The 21,451-nt window shown below is 36.3% G+C and overlaps 1 protein-coding gene across 1 annotated transcript in view; it reads right to left on the reverse strand.

The window, feature by feature from the left end:
* Positions 1-21,451, reverse strand: part of PREX2 (phosphatidylinositol-3,4,5-trisphosphate dependent Rac exchange factor 2) — a 185,725-nt gene that overhangs the window by 47,137 nt on the left and 117,137 nt on the right. The window contains exons 27-35 of the mRNA XM_032995111.2: positions 20,327-20,506; positions 17,426-17,520; positions 15,403-15,485; positions 14,972-15,062; positions 13,373-13,501; positions 8,807-8,848; positions 5,948-6,165; positions 3,144-3,246; positions 786-929 (exon numbers count right to left, since the gene is read on the reverse strand). Coding sequence (XP_032851002.1) covers positions 786-929; positions 3,144-3,246; positions 5,948-6,165; positions 8,807-8,848; positions 13,373-13,501; positions 14,972-15,062; positions 15,403-15,485; positions 17,426-17,520; positions 20,327-20,506 — 1,085 coding nt within the window. The remainder of the gene's footprint in view (positions 1-785; positions 930-3,143; positions 3,247-5,947; positions 6,166-8,806; positions 8,849-13,372; positions 13,502-14,971; positions 15,063-15,402; positions 15,486-17,425; positions 17,521-20,326; positions 20,507-21,451) is intronic.

Below are 21,451 nucleotides of genomic sequence, written 5' to 3' on the forward strand. Positions count from 1 at the left end.
CTATTCCCTTTCACATCCTCCTTATCTATCAGAGACCAAGCCCTCCTTGAAACCTTAATTCATATGCCTGACTTCTGCCTATTCCACGTAGGCTCTGGAAGCCTTTCGCAAGGTACAGAGTACTTTCAGCTCCCTCTGAAATCAAAGGCAGCTCAAGACAATCAGCACCACACATTCACCATTTCACTGAATCAAACTCCACGCTCCTGATGACTCTAATGCCAGTGCAGCTAATGCAGGCTGCCTGCAATTTATGAACACTCTGAGCATCATCAACACCGCCATCCATCACTCCAGTAACATTTGCAGTGTCATAACTAGAAAATCCTGAAAATGTTATTTAAGTCTTTGTAACATTTTAAAGAGATAGAATTCTCCAGGGACAGCAATTTAGACCTTAAATTTGAAATAAAAGGTTAGCATCTGGAAAGTAAAACACTTAAAAGCAAGTTTCATGGTCTGACTGTTGTCCACTAACGTCTACAAAGAACAAAACGATATTGATGAAAGAGGATTCGTTCTTTGGTGTTAGAATCATATAACAGATATAAACTTAGAAATGTATACCCATGCCTCTTTTTTTATCACAAATCTCAGCATTTCTTAAATTCACATTCTAATTCAAAGTTCTCAGTAAATGCCCACATTAAACAACATACTTAAATATAAAAACTGTGCTCTTATTGTTACAGAGGATTTAAATCAGAGTGAGTAAGTATGGTTTTAAAGACAGTTACATGTTATGTGGAAGAACGGGGGGGAGGGGAAACTAAAACTGAAGTTACCTTGTGTAAAAAGTACTGGGTGGATTTTAAATCCCCCTCCATTCTTCAGCCTTTGAGGCAGCTGTTCAAAATGGCAACTATCAAGGTAGAAGTAAACCTTCAGGGTTTGCCGGCTTCCTTCTGCTTGGTATGTGATTGGTACATCTAAGAATACAGTCAGTGTTATTGTTTCATTAAAAGCAATGACATGTCCTTTTTCCAGAAACTGTTGCACCCAAAATTTACACAGTTAAAAATCACTGCAGACACAAATCCAATACATGTAATATTTTATATTTTACTCAGTGTTGCTGTGGTCACTTTTGGCCTATCTATTATCAGGAAGTAGATAAACAGAAAAGCAGTGACTGTCACCTTTGTTAACCTGTCAATGACAGCAAAAATACTAAGCAAATAATGTGGTTGGCAACATCCCGCTTGTATTCCCTGTAAATCTGAAGAAACATCTACTTACAGGTTATAGTTTAAATCACTGAAATGATACGTTTAGCCATATTGCACATGCCTTCCTCAGGTGCACGATGTATAAGGTCAGTATCATATATAGAGTCAGATTCTCCTCAGATTTGTGCGGGATAGAACACAAGTAAATATACAATAGCTACTGGCATATTTGTTAAATTATTATTAAAAATCAGGACTCAACTGAGAAAACAAATGTATTCTAGTAGATCATATGAAACTGTAAGAGCACACTTCATTACACTTTGACAGGCTAAGTGTCATAATACATCAATTGGTGTAGAGTTCAGGGCAACTAGCAGTATCATTTTGCAGTTACAGTGATTCCCCAACATACATTTGTGTGTATTATGCCAGATGATTAACATGTAATGAACATTAAAAAGAGTTGATGAAAATTCTCCATATAACTAAATCTCTCAGAGGAAGTGAGTTTAATTCAATTTAAGCTTTGTATGTATTTCCTGCTTAAGTATCGCTTCTATACATGTCTCCAAGTTGAAAGCAGTAATAATAAAATTTAGTGATTTGCATTAATAATTTTATTGTGTAGTTTTTACACAGTGTGTTTTGTACCTAAATGGAAAAGATTCCAAAGGAACATTTTTCACTATGTTTGATAATAAGAAAAAGACCTTTTTTCTTTTATTGATTATGCAGAATCATAAATGTAAAAACCAAATTTGCCAGTTCCTTGTCCTCTGTAACCACAGTCAGGATGACTGTGGTGAAAGCACTTAAATCAGAAGGAAATAAAGAGTCTACTACAATCCTAGAAGACACAGACTTTCCATTTATCTCTGTTTTAGCACAGACACCTCGGAAGATACAGCAATATGAACAGTTCATGACATAGGCACAGGGCTAACCCCCCCATCAGGAGGCCCTCTTGTAACTCCAGTCTATATGATCACCTGGTTTGGCAGAATTCTGTTTAAAATACTTTGAAAAGGGTCCTTAGTTGAATTATACAGAAATAAATATGGTCTTATATAGGCTATTTCCTACTTGACTACCAGTCCTGCACTACTGAATTCTTTGGCCTATGGGCAGCTTTGTGGAGGAGCTTTGTGTCTTCTGGTTTTGTTTTTTGCAGAAGTTCTCTCACGTGTGGTCTCAATCCGGCAAGGGAATTGTTTTAGAAAAGCTTGATGTGAAGCAGACATGCTTTCCTCCCTTCCCAGGGGAGTTATGAGACTTAGGAAAAAATGAGGGCTTTTTGCTCACTAAACAAAGTTCACTGCAGGAAAATCTCTACTGGCTGAAAACATATTAGTAAAGGAGCGGCTGAAAATGAGTGAAGGGTATAAAGAGCAGACTGCGAAGACAGTCCCCTCCTGCGAGCTGGGTGAGTACTGGGAGGGTTCAGGACCCTGACTGTCTGCACCAGTATTTCTCAGAGGAAGTTTCTTGCACAGTTTAAAGCTATCTTAATAGTGTTTGCCATCTCCTTTTAAGGAACTCTTCCAAGGTCTACTCTGTCTTTCAGACAATAAAGTGAAATAATTTTTATGCTTTTCCATCTCATCTCAGCTCAGCTACATTTCTCTATTAAGACTTTCAAGCTTACTTTACACATGACTCTTCAATAACAACTAGATCTTCCAGGGACTTTCCCGATGCAGTCACATACTCCCAATGGAAAATTTGGTTAAGCAAACAGTTTTGCCCCCAAGGTTACTGACATTGCCAGATAATGATTCTGCATTGTCACTGATGTTAGCTGTATTTCAGGAAATCTAGGAATATTAGGAGAGCTACAGACCTATTAATTTTCCACAATCCCTAGTTGTATAACATTCCCTGTTGGAGGCAATTTTCTAGGAGAGAAAAATGTTACAAATATAGAAAACATTTCTGAATAGTAAAGCCCAGATATTAATTATAAGTACTCACTCGCAACTAATGGTTCTGGCTCTGACTGTTTGAAGTAAAAAGTAACTTTTTCCAAGTCAAATAGTGCAACCAGTGTATCTTCTAGCATGGCTTGCTCATCAGCCTAAAAAAGGCAAAAGAAAAAATGAATGGTCATTTCAGCCAGATGTTTTCCCTACCACAAACAATATGAGAGCAGGACATAAAAGTAACTACAGAATGTTGCACAACATTTCATTTATGCAGTTTATAACCTAATTAACTCCTAGATAACATAAAGGTCTTTGTTTCTATTGGCACTTTCCCTTTTATTACTAGTCCAAGATTATTAAAATGAATGTTATCATTTCACATAAATTAATAGGTAATTTATAGCTACCATTACTTCTCATGGCTTTTAATCAAACAATGTTGTAATTATTCTTTATGTAGGATATCAGCCTTCAACAGTTTGTCTTGACACCAGGTCTAGCTTGCAAATTAACAGAGGGGAAATGTGCAAAACAAATTCTTCTTTTTAGCAATTTTCTTTTAAAAAATGCCTTAACTTTAGCATTTCATTTATAAAGAACGGATGAGTGTTCATCGTGTCCACTCTAAGCACCAATAATTGAACCAGTAGCTCAGAATGAGTACAGCTCAGGATGATCTGCACCTTCACCTACAAAACTCTAGATGCAAATCAAGTATGCAGATATGCCAATATTCTGATTTGCACCTATGGCTCACTCTGTGTACTCCTGAGCTAAAGAGATAGCTAAAGACATCCAGGCTTATTTACCAAAAAAGATTCAGGAAGTAAATTACTGACTTCTCACACTTTACTGAACCTTTAAAAAGGAAAATAGTCATCTACAGTGTGGTTATCTTAAATTAAATATGCAAAGCAATTATAGCAGAAATCGATAATCACTTAAAGTAATTCTATTCTTTATGCAATCCTCCCCTAGTACCTTAAGTTAGCAAGAGCCAACTGGAAATCTGAGGCATGCATTTTTCCTCCTCTAAGAATTGAAACAGCAAGAAGTCAAAGATTAATAAACTAGCTGCCTATAAAATGAGAATAAACTATAGCTTGATGAATTGTAGAAAGAGGAAAAAAAGAAAAGCATGTTTTTCCCCGATCTATATAGTGAAATAGCATTCCCTCTTGTATTTATGAAAAAGCAAAGGTGCTAGAAATATTGTCTCCTGGTTCAATTTATGAAGTCTCTATGGACAGAGAAGTTTTATCAGCAGAATAGTCTGAAAACCGTTCAGTGACATGGGAAATCTTTGCACAACTGCTCATTCTTTACTGAACTCTGACTATAATGAGTGTAATTTCCTTCAAATACCCTTGTTTAAAATAACACGGATCATTTATAAGCCAAATAGTGCTGAGAAGGTATTGAAAAGTTGCCTTTAAACACTTTTCCCTTGGTTAAGAACAGTTAGACAGAAGAGACTAAATTTAATTTTATTTTCAATTTGACAATGCATAATGCTGGTATCTGATTATGTGAAAACAGCCAAGCACCATGCATTTTCACTATAAAGGAAATCTCTACAATCTTGAAAGAAAAAAAACAGAAATATTCAGTGCTGTAAAGACAACAGTTATTTTGCGATGACAGCTAAGCATATAGAAAAACAAAACAGGCACCAATTGAATTTACTCTCGAACTCTGAGAACTCCAGCACTAGGCTATGTTGATGCTGCATGGTGCTAAAAAACATCCAAAACTCAAGACCCGAGCTCTCCAGACCATGCTTTCTTCACATACTCCTCACGTGGATAAACAGCACTCCTGTTTCTCTCAGGCACCGACTTTATCCGTTTCTAAGCCGCACACCTCATCCTGACATACCCTGTTCCACCCAAGTCCACGTGGGTACCTCAACTACCTGTGAGGTAGTTGCTCACACCAGCTCAAGTCAATGCTCTCCAACAATACCATAGACTAATACTTTATGATCGTGATTTAGAAATACCTTTATTTTTATTGATCTCTTCTGCTTCTAAAGTTTATCAGGTCAGCTTGACAGCAATTTGCTGCCGACACAGACAAGGCAAGGAAAGAAGACCTTTGATACTAGGAACACTGTGTTATTTGTGTGGACTTTTATACAGCAGGATGTACCAAATCAGTTATTTTCAGTGAGCAGCTCCAGAGGTTGAGAAGACTGCCACAAAGCAGACCACGCAGACTGCTTCACAGTTCTTCAGGTTAGCAGGAAACAGTCCAGTGTGAGAAGCAGCTTAAATAGCTGAAGAAGCACTTTGGGTAACTGGGGATTAGAGGACTACAAAGCCCTGTCCCCTTTTTAATTGTTACTTAAACCATGGCTCTTTGCCAAGCCTTGTGAAGAAATAGCAGATTTCCGGTTACCCTGACAAGCTACAACGATTTGTCCTATGACAAGGAGCAAAACAGACTAGCATTTCTAGTTCTTCAACCTATTGATAAAGTTATCCAAACCAGGTATTTTATCTATCTTGCATTGCTGCTTATTGCAAACTGAAATTCTGGTTATCACCTAACATTGCATTCACTTGGGAACAGCTACAATAGCAGTGAGGATTCAAGGATAAACTCACTATCTGCTAACTCTAAACAAGCATAATACTGTTTTTGTGGAAAACATTTCCCATATTACAAACAAACATTTCCCATATATGTAGTTATCTAAATCACAAATTTTCCAAACAACATCTAATTAAGTAACAAGCTAAACACAAAGGACACAGAAAATCGCATTTATAACTAAGATTGTTTAACTGTGCCCCTGGTTCAGGGAACAAACAGGAGCTGTGACCAAGCATCCCACGTGAGGACTCTTACCAGATTAGGCGAGAGCAGGGACTGGAAATGGAGGAGAAGGCCGGCACTGGCTATCTGTTCCAACCACCTTCTGCTGGCCTCCAGTGTCTCCATCTCATATTCTTTGTTGTTATCAAACATCTGATTCAAGGCCACCATTAGTTGCTCTGAAAAAGCGCAGACTGTGGCCACTAGGCTCTGACAGAAAACCATGTCTCGCCTCAGCTGTATCTCGCTATCTGTGATGAGTAAAAACCAAAGGAAGAAAAGCAAAAACAGAGCAGGAGATTAATTAACAGCAAAGGTACCGGGCTGGAATGTTTTTCCTTTGCCTAAAACCGAAGTCATTTCAATGTAAAGTAAATTAAAAGTTTCCAGCCGTATGTTATTCCCAGTAAACAGCACTCCATGACCAAAACTGCCATTTTTCACATTAAAAGTTTATTTTATAAAGTTACATAGAAACATATTCCAAATCTGGAATTTAAAGTATTTCTTCATAAACAATGTATGCTTATTTTGTAGATTTTAATGCACATGCCATCAATTCTATGTACTTTTGATGTTACAAGGTAACAGATGTGAGTCAGTTCTCTTTGCTGTAATGTGAGAACCAGCCCGGCACAAAAACATTTACTTTCCACAGGAAAGTAAGGATAGTCAGAAGCTCTTAATATGACTGCATCATCTGGTCAACTCCACAGCTACCATCTGGGTAGGGGGGTAAGGCAGATGAAGACTGCCTGCTGTGAAGTGCAGACAGGGTGTATAGGATTGTTGCAACCAGAACTATGCAAATACAATATATATATATGAATATGAAATATGTAAAAAAAGCACAGAGCAGCATCACATAACCAGGAAGCAGCAGAGATTTATGGTGTCAGGAAAGTCTACGACAGATCCCTAGGTAGAAGTCTGTGGAACCATTAGCAGGTGATTTAAATTAGGGACTACCTAACCTACCAATTTATTCTGGAGGACACAGACATTAGATTAGCTAAAGGTCAAAAGAGTTAGAAAGGGAAACATGTTCTCAATAAAGCACAAAATTGTGGTGATAAATATTCAGTGCTTCCTTCTTCTGCTCTTTTCTGAAGGTCTTCAAGTATTTTTACCATTATGAGCTGTTAGGCAAACATCAATCACAAATGGTACAGGTAGACTTAATCTTTCTCAGAGCAAGAGAAGATTAGGAGATATTGAGGTCTTTCCAAAGCCTAAAATCTTCATCCCCACTTTTAGATTCCACTGCCTCTAGGAGCCTTAGCTCCTTTTCTACCTTCTCTACAGAGCACCCAAGACTATAGATGACTGGATAAGTCAGCAGAAATAATTCTGTACTCACAAAATTAATACTTTAAAAATATTCTTTTCTTGGACTCCAAATATTTCTCAAAGTTGCTCCATTCTGTCTGTTTTCCTTCAGAGATCTTCTTCAATCTTTTTCTTGGCTATTGATAATAGTGACCACTATTTTACTATCATATTGATTCCATTTGCCAGCTTCTCAGGACCTCAGGCACGTTTCCCTTAAATGGTCTAATCACTACTGCTTCTGCATTGTGACTCATTGCTTTTTAGTTTGATTATTAAAATTAACCTCTCTCTCTCCAATCTCTCAAATCGTGCAGAATCCAGTACAGACAGAATTTTCATCTTTAAAAATTCCATACATCTCCAGCTTCAAAAATCACAAGGGTTTCTCCATGGTCAAAAAACCTTCCAATGTCACAGCAGCGCTTGGGGATTTGAGCCCAATACATATTCTGTCTCCTCACTTTGCTCAATTTAAACTCTGTTTGTCTAACAGCAGTTGACTTTCAGTACCTTCCTCTGTATTGCCTGCTTCTCAAGCAGTACTCTTCTGTCTCCAATACCTCATTTCCAAATCTCATTTAATACTACTTGATTATCAGATACTGCATTCAAGAGCAGTTTGAGGTCTTTTTCAAAAAGATAGTTATACAAAATAAACCATAGAACTTAAGAATTTATGAAACCATGTAAATAGGGAAAACTGCTTTACAAAAAATCAAGTTTGGGGTATTTTCTCAGCTCACTTTTTATTTTAAAACACCCAATGAATTACTAAAAATATTTACAATATTTGGAAGAAATCTGACAACAAAGGAATGTTATATTCCCCTTTAAAAAAATGCTGTTATGTATCATAACAAAATCATGAAATAGCAATGCATTCATATAGTGCTGCAAGATTGTTAAAATCATCAGCTTTTACAGTCAAATGTGACTGCTTATTTGAACACTTATGCACCTACAAACTGTAGAGAATCTTCTGCCATAAGTATTATTTTCTAAATACTGATTTACTGGCATTTATTTTGCAGATACACATGCCTATTTTGTGTATTTGAAGCTGTATGCTGTACAGGGAGATGGTAGAATGATATACAGAATAATCAGACCCCTTCCAAAGAGGGGGGACTCAAAAAAATATATTCTCTAAAAAAAGATAAAAGGAAAGGTATGGGTTAGAATAGTAAGGTAAGTCTGGAAATAGATGAGAATGAAATGAAAAATAGTAGCAAAAAGGAAAAAGTCCAAAAGAAGACATACAATAGAAGTACGAGCTCAGTGATTTAGTAGTTACTTCATCTGCCAAGATCCAAAGTAAATGACCAGAGAAGGTATTTTGCATTAAAAAAAAAAAAAAAAAAAAAAAAAGACTAGATAGAAATGTCTTTGGAATTCTTGTATTCTTCAAGAATCCTCACTGTAAACACAAGGGTAAAGTTGTTGATTATCAAGTTATCGTATCTGAGATTTTTTCCCCTTTCTCTATCTGTCCAAAAGCAAGAAAAAAAATCTCAAACCATCCACAGTCAATTCCCCCACTCCCAAAAGAAGTAAAATTACCTGTATACTCAAGAAGTGCCAAGAGTATTCGTGCCTTCACCTCTTAAAGAAAAAAAAAGATATATTGAGGTTATGGTTAAAAGTGTTTTCACCAACATACTAGTACATTTTCACATTCTCATTTTAAATCAATTTAACTCCAACTTCTTGCATAGGCAACCCAGATTTATACCTACAAAACAGTAATGAGTCTCAACTTCATATAATCTTACATATGACTTGATAAAATAGATAATCAAAAGTACCAACAGGGAAAAGACAATTGAAGAGGCAGCTGCTAACTCAGAGTGCATGTGTACCAGCTGGCCCATGCAAGTCCAAAAATTAAGAATTTCATTCTTAAAACTTTGGAAAACAAGACCAGTTTCCAATGATTCCCACACTACCCCCATTCTTTCTTTTTAATTTTCCATCTTGCGTTCCATACTTTAAAATCTCAAGTTATCCTCATTATAATTTATATTAAAGCATCCAGGAAAAATATGACAGCATTTTCACTTTATTCTCAGCCTTCAGGATTTTATTTTGCTTCAAACATTTCTTTTCATTTAACAATCTATGAGGTAACAAAGCACAGATTTAAAAACGTCTTCATTTACACTGACAAAAATTTGGTCTTATATCTCTTTACACTGTTGGGTTTTTTCTGCTTGTTTTTGGAGAGAGGGCCTTCTCAAAGTTTGCAGGCTGAAGGAAGTGATTCTTCCCCTCTACCATGCACCAGAGCACAAATTCAAATGTGTTAACCACAACTGCAAGGAACAAGCACATTAAAAAGCTGACATAACCTTAGACAGCGTCAAACTCCCATCACATCAGTTGTCCATCAGTAACTGCCCACAGGAACACATCACCACTTCATGTGCTTTCGCATCTTTCCAAACTGTCCTTCACACACTCAATTTTCTATTATAAGCCTGGCTCAGTGGACCAGCAGAGCTTCTATGGGGTATATGGACAATAGGACAATTTGGGAATATGTTGTCCCCTACTACACCTAACCTAGCAGGTTTGAAGTTAGAATCATTTGAAATTCTAAACCAACTTGGATGATGAAGCTGACACTGGAGTTGAATGTATCAACAGCACACTTTGGATTCTGTGTGTACTTGAAAACATCTATGAAAAGCCAGAATTTTCCCCAAAGGCGACTATGCTTAAACAAGAAGAAAATCTCTCAAGCCTGATCTTCATCCATGCTGTATGCACATTGTGAAGAGAACTGGTAGTGTCTACACTTAGGAAATGCATGTACATGGTATCTCAAATACAAGCATCAAAACACTCAAAATTACTGACCATTCTTGAAAATTGCTGGTGATAGGTCTTTGCCTTAGCCTTCTGTCTTAAAAAAAAAAAAAAAAAAAACAAAAACAAAAACAAACCAAAACTAAAAAACACCAACTTACAGAGATTAATAACTTGGCATCTTGGAGTCTGAATATAGCTTGGTAACTGAAAAAACAGTATAGGAAAATATAGCTTTTATCTGAAGAATTTAGGTACATTGAGGATATTACTTGCAGCTTTGTTGTATCTCTGAATTCAAAAGTATTTGAGGTATCTATAATGATTTCCTTCTTAGAGGAAAATTACAGGACACTGCAATTCTCCTTTATTGCTGCAAGTCTTCTCTGTTTCAAAATATACCCAGGGGCAAGGGAGCATTTTTAGGTTATTTGTATAAGTAGAGACTTATCTGGAGTTAGAAGTGAACGTTGGATGTCAACCATTTGTTCTTCAACAAATTACAAATGCTATAGAAGTTTTCACCCCTCCTTGCTACATGGCATATGGAAAGGAGTAACTCCCTAGCAATTTTGTTTTAAATTATATGAATTGTAAAGCAAGGTGACTTCAACTTCTTTTATTTTTAAACATTCTTTTGTACTTTTGTTTTTTAAGTCGTGCTATTTTGATTTTTGCCAGTAGAGGCTAGATTTTAGTTTTATTTTGTTTCTCACATCTGAAAATATTTTTGAAAATCTGAATTTTCTGTATCATATGTTAGGTCTTCAGCCAGAAGTAGCACAGGGCAGTACTAGAGGTTCTTCTAGGTATCCTGACCTTTCGTGAACACAGTGCATGATGGCAAGATTGGAATGGAGAAATCAAGAAATTAAGATATGAAGGGAAAATTTAGCCACTCAAACATTTTTAGCCCTGCTTCATTCTCATCTGATTTCAGTTAGATCCAGCTGCTGGATGTGTCTCAAGTTTAATTTATACAGGCCTAAGCCTGTCTAAATCACCACAGTCTCCCAAAACGCCTGAGGGGCACATTTCTGCCCCGAATCTTTTCAACACTGGATTACATACACCTGTCCAGACATGCCTTGGAAACTAAGGTTTGAGAAGCAATTATTCAACTCCATTCTCCTATTTCTCCTTTATGCTACTTGTGCCAGGGAAGCCACAAGAACCTAGGCTTTCTGGTATCCATTACATCACACCAGCTCCCTGGTCCCACAAGCAAATCAGAACTGTGACAAGGGTGTGGTGGATCATGATTCTCCAGAGTACTACTCAGGAACAAGTATGAATGATACCAGTTTGGAGGTGGTGGAATAGGAATCAAATTAAAGAAAAAAAAACTACAAGAGAATAGAAAGATAAAGACTGATGGTGAATAAAAAACCTAAGATGATAATTTTACATTTAAACCAATGTATTTGGTTAAGAAGATAGCACAGAAGCCAGTTGTTTCTGTGGATGGAAAGGGAAAGCCAAGAATATTTAAAATTGGCAGACAACTTCTGAGACACAGTAATGGGAGAAGGTAAGGCAGAGTCTGTGCTCTCCTCAAACAGCGCAAGAGTAATGCCTTTTACTGTTTAGCTCTCTGAACCATGCACTATTCACAAGTATGACAGTTGCAATAAGGTTAGTTACTATGATTTATTAACATAGAAAATCTTTTTTAATCCTGATTTCTAAAACACTAGAGAAGACCAACAGTTTTATTGTTCTGTAAACATCAAGATTCCTTCTGAGAAACATCACCATTACATTATAGTAGTATTGTAAAAAGTTTTGTATCATAGAGAGGCAGCAAATCATTTGGACCTTGCAGAATTCTCCCACAAAATTTTCTGGTAGATTTAAAACCAAGTTTATCTGAATAACTTCATCTCAATATTGAGGATATATGACCAGTGTTGAAACGGATTGAGTCTATTAATTCTATTTATGGGCAAACAAGTTATGTGAAAATGGTCTGTTAGGCTTGGCTTCAGAAGGGGTGCACTGAAGGATTGTTAAAGACACATTTCCATTTCTCCTGAACTGTGAAAGAAACCATGATTAATACTTGAATATAATTTGGTTTAGGCTGAAGATAGACCTGTAGCAAAAAGGACCCAAAAATATTTACTCATTTTTCACTCAGTGACAGCCACCATTAAACTAAAATAAGTATTCTCATTATTGGAGAGTGAACCTAGTGTGTGACTCCAAAAATAGGAGATATTTTTGTGGTTGTTTTTATAATTTTCTAACCCAGGGTCTGAAAATATGATTGTATCTGAAATGAGAAATATCAAAAGTCAGAGCAGGAGGAGTTTGTTTGGTTTGGCCAGTTGGTTTTTAGAGGTTTATCTTAATAAAACTTATCACAATGTTCTTTCCCAGTGATCTGAAATTTAGCAGTTTCTTTATGGGACACCATGGAAATTAGCCAAGCAAACAAAAGAAGCTAAACACACACATACACACAAATCATTTAAAGCTAGACCTGACACAAGTTTTTGTTCCCACACAGACTCCCAGTGCAAGTAGTTTTATAAAATAATTTTGTTCATTATTTCTGTTTCTCTATGAAACAGCAGCAGAAATAAAGCAGAAGCTACAGGCAAGATTTTCTGGAGAGGAAATCCCAGTTACCTTCTTATGAAGCCAGGGGAGAGAGCAGAAAACCCCAACTCACATTGTCACTTGGTGGCAAAGAGGAGCATAGTACTAGGTAACTTTTAGACAGTGGTGGGAAGAAGGCGGAGCAGGAGTGATAGGATCAGTTGTGATGGAGTAAGTGAAAACCAGTGGAAGATATTTGTCTTCATGGCAGGAAATGGAGCGTGATTTTAGAGGGATAATTCCAGATCAATGACTGATAAGAGCAAGATAAAGGACAAAATCTGTCCTGCAGAGCCTTCAACTTTCCATTTAAGATCATAGAAAAAAGTGAGTGCAATTTCAAAGAAAGTCCCATTTTGGTGGGTCAGCCCCATGAAGCTCTGTGACAAATCAGTCAAGCCACTGGATTTCAGCAGCAACTGAAATAATGTAGCACATGCAACATATGGTTCATTTGTTTACACTTCTCAGACTATTTTCTCTTCAGTATCTGAAGCCAATAGAGTGAGACTGAGACAGGTGAGATGTACTCCATTAACCTTGTTTCTAAGAGCACAAAAAAGTCCTGAAATTCAAGCATTCCCCACAGACTACACCTTGTTCAGCAAACCTTGCCTAGCAGCAACATGAAGCAGTTGTATCTTTCCCACTCCCTTCACCAGGCTCTCTATCCTTAATGAAGTGTTTATTTATGGTCATGTTGTTCTTACTAACCTTCAACAAATTTTCTGATATTCTGGGCAAGGCTCCGGACACTGCTGGGGAGGTTCCAAGGGTCTTGCTTGATGTGGAGTCGTAGCCTCTTTGGACAGTTAAGCTTCGGTTCCATTTCCTGCTGAAACTCTAAGCAAGGACAAAAATAATATTTTTCTGCTTAGATCTCCTGAGAAAACCACAGTAAGACATTATTTCTTCCTAAATGTTTTCGCAGTTCCAGGAGTTGTCAACTTATTTAACTCTAGTTAAAACCAAGGTGATAGGCCAAACTCTAAGCTTCATGCTTCGGCAAAGGAGAGAGTGAGCAGCATTCCCAAACATGATTCTTTCTGAATTGGCTACATAAGATAGAAGTTGCCTGTCTCTGTGGAGTAGGCAGGACCCTCGAACTTTTAGAGGTAAAATTAATTCAATCAGAAAATTAAAACTAAATTAATTATTGCTTAACCTAGTCTATCTTTCAAATAACTGAAGTGTTCCTTGTACAGTTCATGAAGATGATGCAGATCAAGAATAAAATATCTGACATGTCCATCTCGTGTGTAACTGAGCATTTATTATACCACTGAAAAGATAACATTTTGTTGTGTGAGCCTGCAAGGTACTCAATTTGAAACACTGAGAAACATAAGAGAGCAGAAAACACAAAACAAAAAAAAAACAACACAGGAAAAGAGGAGGTTGTGTGGTCTTCCATGCAAATTCACTGAGGGGCAAGTACTTCAGGATTTGTAAAAACAGTACAGTAGGGGTACAATAATTATGCTCTGTTGACTTCAGCGGGATTTTGGTGATTTACAAAAGCCAAAGATCCACACTCTGGCCATCTAAAATTAGTTTTCTTTACCAGAAGACATATGCAGGGTCCATAAAATCATAATCATACTTATTATACATATTAATATGACATTCAGTCTCCCATTGAGATTTTTTACTTTTTTTTTTTTAAAAAAAAAAAACCCTCTCTTCAATGAGAGAAGTCCTTTGCATTTTTCATCACAATCTTATGGCTACCACCAGATACCTATTTATGCACTTAGACTTAAGCAACTATGTGAGTGTTAGCAGAGTATCTGAAATTACATACAGGATTTTTTAAAAATAATCAATAATACTTATGTAAGCATATATTTGGCATAAATATTACTGTGACTATAAATTTACATCTGCAAATTATTTATAAGTCAACTTCACAAGTGATACATCTACAAAAATAATAAAAATCTGGCATTAGCAATAGATCAGAAATGGCTTCAGTAGTTGGGGAAAAAATGTAATAAAAACACCTGCAATATACAAAACCTGTTTCTTACTTCAAAAACGTCAGCAATTCTATAGGCAACTCAGAGACTACAATTTACAGCTGACTTTCCAAAAACCTGAAATTCTTTCATACTTTGCGCAAGAAAAGTGTAAGAAACCAGTTTTCAACTAAGAATATGGTCTACTTAACAAGAATTTCAACAATCAACTATTGCAGAATATGCCAAGATTAAGCAAAATCAGTTCTTTAACACCCAGCTCAAGGAGTAGGTAGCCATACCCATGTACCCTTCAAGCTGCCTTCTGATTCTCATAGACAGAATTAAACGTTACCTTGGAGGCCTCGACCTGGTGTAAAGTATTTTGTCTGCTCAAAAGCCCTCATCACAGCTGGTCCTTTCAGAAGATTGACAATTGAATCAACCTGTTGAGATCAAGGTTCTGTGAGAAAGATGTTTTTCACAGCAACAATTAGAAAGTCTTTCTTTAAGAAATATGGGCTACCTTTCGGTAGCAGCTTTGGAATCTCTCTTATCTAATGGCTCTAGTTGAAGTAACAAACGAGGGAATATTAGACTAAATCTACAGGTCTGTTTAGTTGTCAGTTTTGAAATATTTACAGAAAACTGAAGGAGAATGAGTAAATACATACCATCCCAGTAAACAGTGGAAAGCAAAAGTAAAAAGAAAAAGAAGTATTTGCTAAAGACATCTTAGCTCAAACATGGACATTAGTATCAAAGCCAAGAAAAATAATCTCATACTTGACCAAAAAGATGCTCCAAACAGCTATGCAGCTTGTCTTGTTTATCATGGGAGATTCGAACACTTACGGGAAGTTCATCTCCTGAAAAATATTTTTAAATGAAAAATTGTTTAGAAGTTTCAGCACATTTTCCAAAATCTTTGTAGTTTAGAAAATCTGCTTTACACCCAGACTGACATTTAGGCTTTCAGGATTATAGTAACTGTTCTCCCACATATTCTTCATTTAGTAGTTACTTGGATAATGCAGAACTAGGTTTTAGAGAAAGGACCATATTCAAAACCCAACTGGAGACAGTCCTGGACAACCTGCTCTAGATGGCCCTGCTCAAGCAGGGTATTGGACTGGATGACCTCAAGAGGTCCCTTCAAACCTCAACCATTCTGTGACCAGAACACACGATTCTTCTATGCTGGAGAACATCCTAAACCAGACTAAATGGCTAAGTAGCACGAACCTATATATAGCAATCCACAAAGCCGCTTCAATGCATTCACCATAAAATTTTTATAGGGACTCTACAGACAATTTGCAATCTTAATGTTCTCTACTAATTAAATGGTCCTAGGATTTCAGTAATTCAAAAGATACAGCATCCAAATTCTGTATTTGATATGAAGGTTTTAGTAATACATACCACAGAATTTTCTAAGAGTACAAAGGAAAAGGACTCTCCTAGGTCACTGCCCTCAGTCACTTGCTCTCTCAGTCAATGATGCAACCTGAATTCTTTGAAAAGCTGTAAAAAATTGAGCTTAAAACAGGTTTTCCTCCTTGCTGTTGCAGTGACAGATAAGAAGTAGCCACTTGATAATTTATAATCCAAATTTATTCGCGGTCAATCTAGACTCATTTTTCTTATGTCAGCGAAACACTTAAATAGCACTTTCCTCTCCTTGATTTTTTTTTTAGCTCCTTTAGATGTCCTTACAGCCAGTAGTTACAAACCTTCACAGGATTTTAATTGCAACAGATGGAGCACAGTGCCAGAGAGCACTGATCTGAAGTTAACTAGGTTAGCTTTAGAACTAGGAGAAAATTAAGTCATCAGAAGAGTGGGAGTTTACCTGAGCAGCAGTATTTATCAACTCGAGCACTGTATCTCTAGGCACCTCAGTTGGTAGTTCAGCTTGATGCTGCACAAGTGCATATCAGCTCATTTAAGTCTTAACTGGAATAAACAGACCCTGTGTCTCCTCTTTTATTAACAGTTCTTTACGTCCATCCTTTCTTCTGTATCTGCTCAGCTCTGTTAAGTATGTATCGTTTCTGGAAAGAGTCTGCCTAGAATTGCATTATTCGCAAGCTATCTCAGATACCTTGCATAATGTCATTAATACTTTCCTGTCCCAACTGAAAATACCTCTCTTGGTACAACCAGCAATAAAATTTGCCTTCTCTATAGCCAAGCCTCACTGGTGGCTCATATTCAACTAATATGCCCAGTTCTTTCTTTTCCAGAATCATTCTCAAATCATAAACTCCCAGCTTAGAGCAAAGATGTTTTTATTAGTCCATGAGTATATGACCTTGTACTCCATGCAGTTAAATCCCATCTCATTCCTATTAGCAGCTGCATTTATTTAAATTCAATTTGTCATGGCATAAACAAGAATGTGCTTCTCTGTGGTCTCACATTCTTTCCTACAAACATACACAGCCATATCCTGCTGCCCGGGTGCTGACACACGCTGGGACAGCATTCCACACTCACCTAAAACGCCCCTTACTCTGTGCAACATAACGCACTGTCAAGGTCAAGGCATGAAAGTGGTGAAAAGCTGTGTCTCTAAGAGCTCTAACTAATTCAGCCTAATCACAGAGATGCTGGAATGTTGGCCCTCTCACAGGACACTCTTTACTGCAGCACCAGCTAGGCAGAAGCAAAATGATACACTTCTATTACTGAGGAGAATGCAATTTTTAAAACAAAAGCAACAAAACTGCCAGGCAAATGAAAAGAATAAAACTGAACAAAAGGAAGAGATGACAGATTCATACCAGACTTTTCTAAACCATACCTGAATCCATTTCATCACTGTGAAAATAAGAACTGCACTGACTGCTACAAATGCTGGTGAATGAGGCAATGGAGTTCCTATTGCTGTTGCAGTCGCTTGAAAAAAATGAAAAAAAAAAAAAAAGAAGTAAAGTTATGTGCTTTAACACAGGCTCTGTATCAAAGTTATGGAAATTGTTTCCTTTTTCCCCTTTTAAATTTAATGATGAGATGGTCTGTACAATTCTGTATTAAAAATAAAAATCCCTATACTTAGGCTATCATTTAATCTGCAGTGCTGGTAGTACTCAGAGGACCAGATTCCAAAAATAGATGATTCAATTGTCCCCCTTCACCTTGCATGTGAACAAGTACTTGCAGAATGATAATATACACTTTCAGTGCAAAACAACCAACTTTTCTCACACGAGTGACAGTTTTTGAAACTGTGACTTCACATGTTTCAGTAACTCCACATTTAAATTTAGTGCTCCTAGTCCATAGCTAATACAAATGACGAAATACTTTGGTATATGTCTTGCAAACTAGAGTCCATAATGCATTTAGAAGAGATGTGGTCCACCTGAGTACCACCAAAACTCAAATTACAAACTATCTTTCCCTGACAGCCAAAATATAGTTTAGGATCCATCTTTTTTAGCTGTTCATTTTGTAAGAGATATACATTTACATCTGTGATGCCAGTGAAAACTTCTATGCATACAAAATGTCACCCACATTGATTTAGTAGTAAAGAGATTTGGGGATTACGATGTTTTGGGGTTTTTTTCCTGCTCTCTCAAAAATAAATTGTTCTGTACAGAAAATGGATGGAGAACATACCTACTTCTGTGGCATAAACAGAGTAAAACATAGCCTTTTGTACTAAAAACCCCATGAAGATAAATTTTCATTCAAAGTCTTCAGAGATATTTAGCCATATGAAGATCATTTAGTTTCAATGAAGGAAATGCAAATTAATTATCCAGCAGAGGGAGTCTTAAAAACCCAAGTGAATATAAGATAATGTAGAAGTGTACCGAAAAGATATTTATATATAATGATCTAGTTCTGGTTTTATAAATTGGATGTATCCATTCACCAAGATATACATATCTATATTTTATATATAATGCTGCAGTTATACACATACCCTGTGCTCCCTACTTGTTTTCTTTATTTTTGTAAATATAGAAGTGATCTTTTAATAGTTTTGGCATACTGACTGACATTTCCTGGTTGAGGTATATGTTTTGGACCTGTAGCCAACCACATAAGTGAGTGGGGAAAACTTTTAAATGAAGTAATATGATATAATTACAATCATATCCATTAAGTAGATGAAAAAACATCAGTAACAACATGTTCCTAATAGAGGGTGAACAGTCCCACGGAGCATTAAGAATTTCTGGCTGGATATTAAGAAATGTTTTCTAAGTAACTCTATTCGCTTATTGAGGTCTCCAAAGGGAAGATGAAGGTTATTTAAAACTGGATTGTGCAAAGCATGAGAAAATAAAATACAAGAAAATGAACAACAGATTAGACGTATTAGGTATATCATTCTGCATTTTTATCGTGTTGTATTGTAAGATTTAGAATGAGACCCTACAACATAAAATGAGAGCATTCTAATGGCTGAAACGAGCCTACTAGTTGTAATAATAACCACAGTGGCATTATGTGATCTGGAGATTTTAAGTATTGCTTAATGTAATTTAAGCAAAGAAAAAAAAATTCCAATCTCACTCCAACAACTGTTCTAAACTCACAAATTTTGTGATTACACTGTATATGGAACCCTAGATTTTATCATTGCTAAACAGTCAGAATGGACTATAAATGTCTGGAATCAGAATAAAGAAAATATTTTAAACAAAGAGACATTCATGTCCTAAATCACACCTTCTTTCTCCAGATACAAATCTTGTGCCGACTGGGGAATTTCCCAATTGGAGCAAGTGCAGGGCACTAGAGCAGCTCCTGCACAGTCAGTTTGACACATCATGGACATGCAGGAACCCCTAAGCGCACTTCAGCTGGAACAGCGCTTTGCTTGTGTGTTTACCATGGTTAGAATAAAATGGACTTAATCTGTGCAAATTATCCCTACATTTATTTCTGTTCACATTTATACATGTATTTCTGCTTCTACTCTGACAAAGAGTTCCTATCTACCATGCTGCAGTAATCAAATACCAGTTTATGAAAGAGATTCCGCAACACAGGGTTCTGTAGAAAAATGATGACCCTACTGAGATTCTACTTTCTGAGCATAATAATGAACCATGATAATGAACAAATAATGAACCCTTATTTTACTTGCAGCTACAATTTTAATTTAGATTTTGTATCATGTAGTTAACCAATTCTCTCTAAGCAAAAGAAGCTAATCTTTATAAGACCTATACTTGCTATAATTTCTCCTTCCTTTTCAAAATTCTTTGTATTTTCATTCACAGTAAACATGACACATTATGAATTTTAGAGATGAGGTGATGCTACAATATTTAGAGTGGAAGGTGGTGAGAAATATATGTTGAGAAACATATTATTTTTTTTTCTTTAGATCAGCAAGAGTTGTGGCTCTGACATCTTGCTTTCCACGACAGATATTTGGCTTGTTGTTGGGGCACATAACAGAAATTATTTCTGTTTTTTTATAAAACACGTAATCTAAAGTAAAGCTTTAAAGCTCTGGCTGTCATATCCCATAAAGGTTAGGGATACCAAGATCTAATAACTAATTTGTACTCATAAACAAGTTTATTTTACACATCTTGTGCCACATCTTGATGTTAGTTACTCCTTTGTTAGAAATGTCAGAATCATTATATTTTGATAGTCTTCATAGCCACTTGACAGTCTACAAACCCACAGGTTTGATTCAGATGACAAATAAAAATATTATTAGTGAAGTTACCTGTAAGAATCCCTGTTGCTGATGGTATCATGACCAGAATCTTCTTGTTCATCACCTGTCACGCTGAAACAGACTTTTTTCCCATTCCTTTCCCCCTTTTCATTATCACTGTCTGCTGGTATTAAAGGCTCGGGCGTTTTACGTTCTGATTTGGGAGAATATGTTATTGAAGAAAGAAGGCTGTAAGACAAAACAAAAAAAGATAAATTCATGTTTTTCAAAAGTGAGTTAACAACAGGATAATATTTCTCATCGATGTCCTCCAACTACTATTCTGTAATTTAATTCAGTCCATATCTATTTAAAACAAGGGAATAAAGCGACACAATCTGCTGTTAGAAAGAGTCAACAGTGAAACCCCTTAACATTACTAAATACTCAATCTTGTATGAAGGCAATGATTCCAGCTGGGGAAAAAATACAGCACATTCTTGAACACTTGGGGTCAAATTTTATATTAACATAACTATTTTTAAACACAAACCATGTACTTCTCAGCACAAATCAAGGAAGAAAACCAAAGAAAATGTTTCTCTGTGAAAAACATATATTTTCTCAATTACTACTGTACCAGACATGCCAACATGCATCATAACCTATTTCACTAAGGCATTTTAAGAATCTTTATTAACATATCTGTGTACTTCCTGACATTCAAAGTGTCTAAGCCACTATCACTAATAAAACTGATGATTAATCTATAAGCTTCTGTGACAAGCACAAAAGTGACATTCAGTCAAGAAGAGAGAACAGCGCAGACTGCTACATTTAGAACACGCACAAATACTGGAAGCAAAAGATTCATATCTTGGTGTTTAACTCATATTTAAACGTTCTAATTTACTTTCAATATCAGAACACCTATAATGGGCAACTGTCCTTTAATTCCTATTACTCAAACTTTCCATTAGAATGACATTTTCAAACTAATATTTGGATTTGAAAAGCAGCATTTTACTTGCAAAAACTACCTTCTAACTACCTGAAGTCAGAAGACACCAAATTGAGCTTCTTTTTTCCTGTACTTAGACACGGTAGCAGGGTTTCATTGTAGGAACTGTCAGAATGGTCAACTGGCAAACCTTCTACCAAATATACTGCAGGATTCAAACATACGTTAGAACT

The sequence above is a fragment of the Tyto alba genome, unplaced genomic scaffold (assembly GCF_018691265.1).
Source record: "Tyto alba isolate M040663 unplaced genomic scaffold, T.alba_DEE_v4.0 Super-Scaffold_9, whole genome shotgun sequence".
NCBI lineage: Eukaryota > Metazoa > Chordata > Aves > Strigiformes > Tytonidae > Tyto > Tyto alba.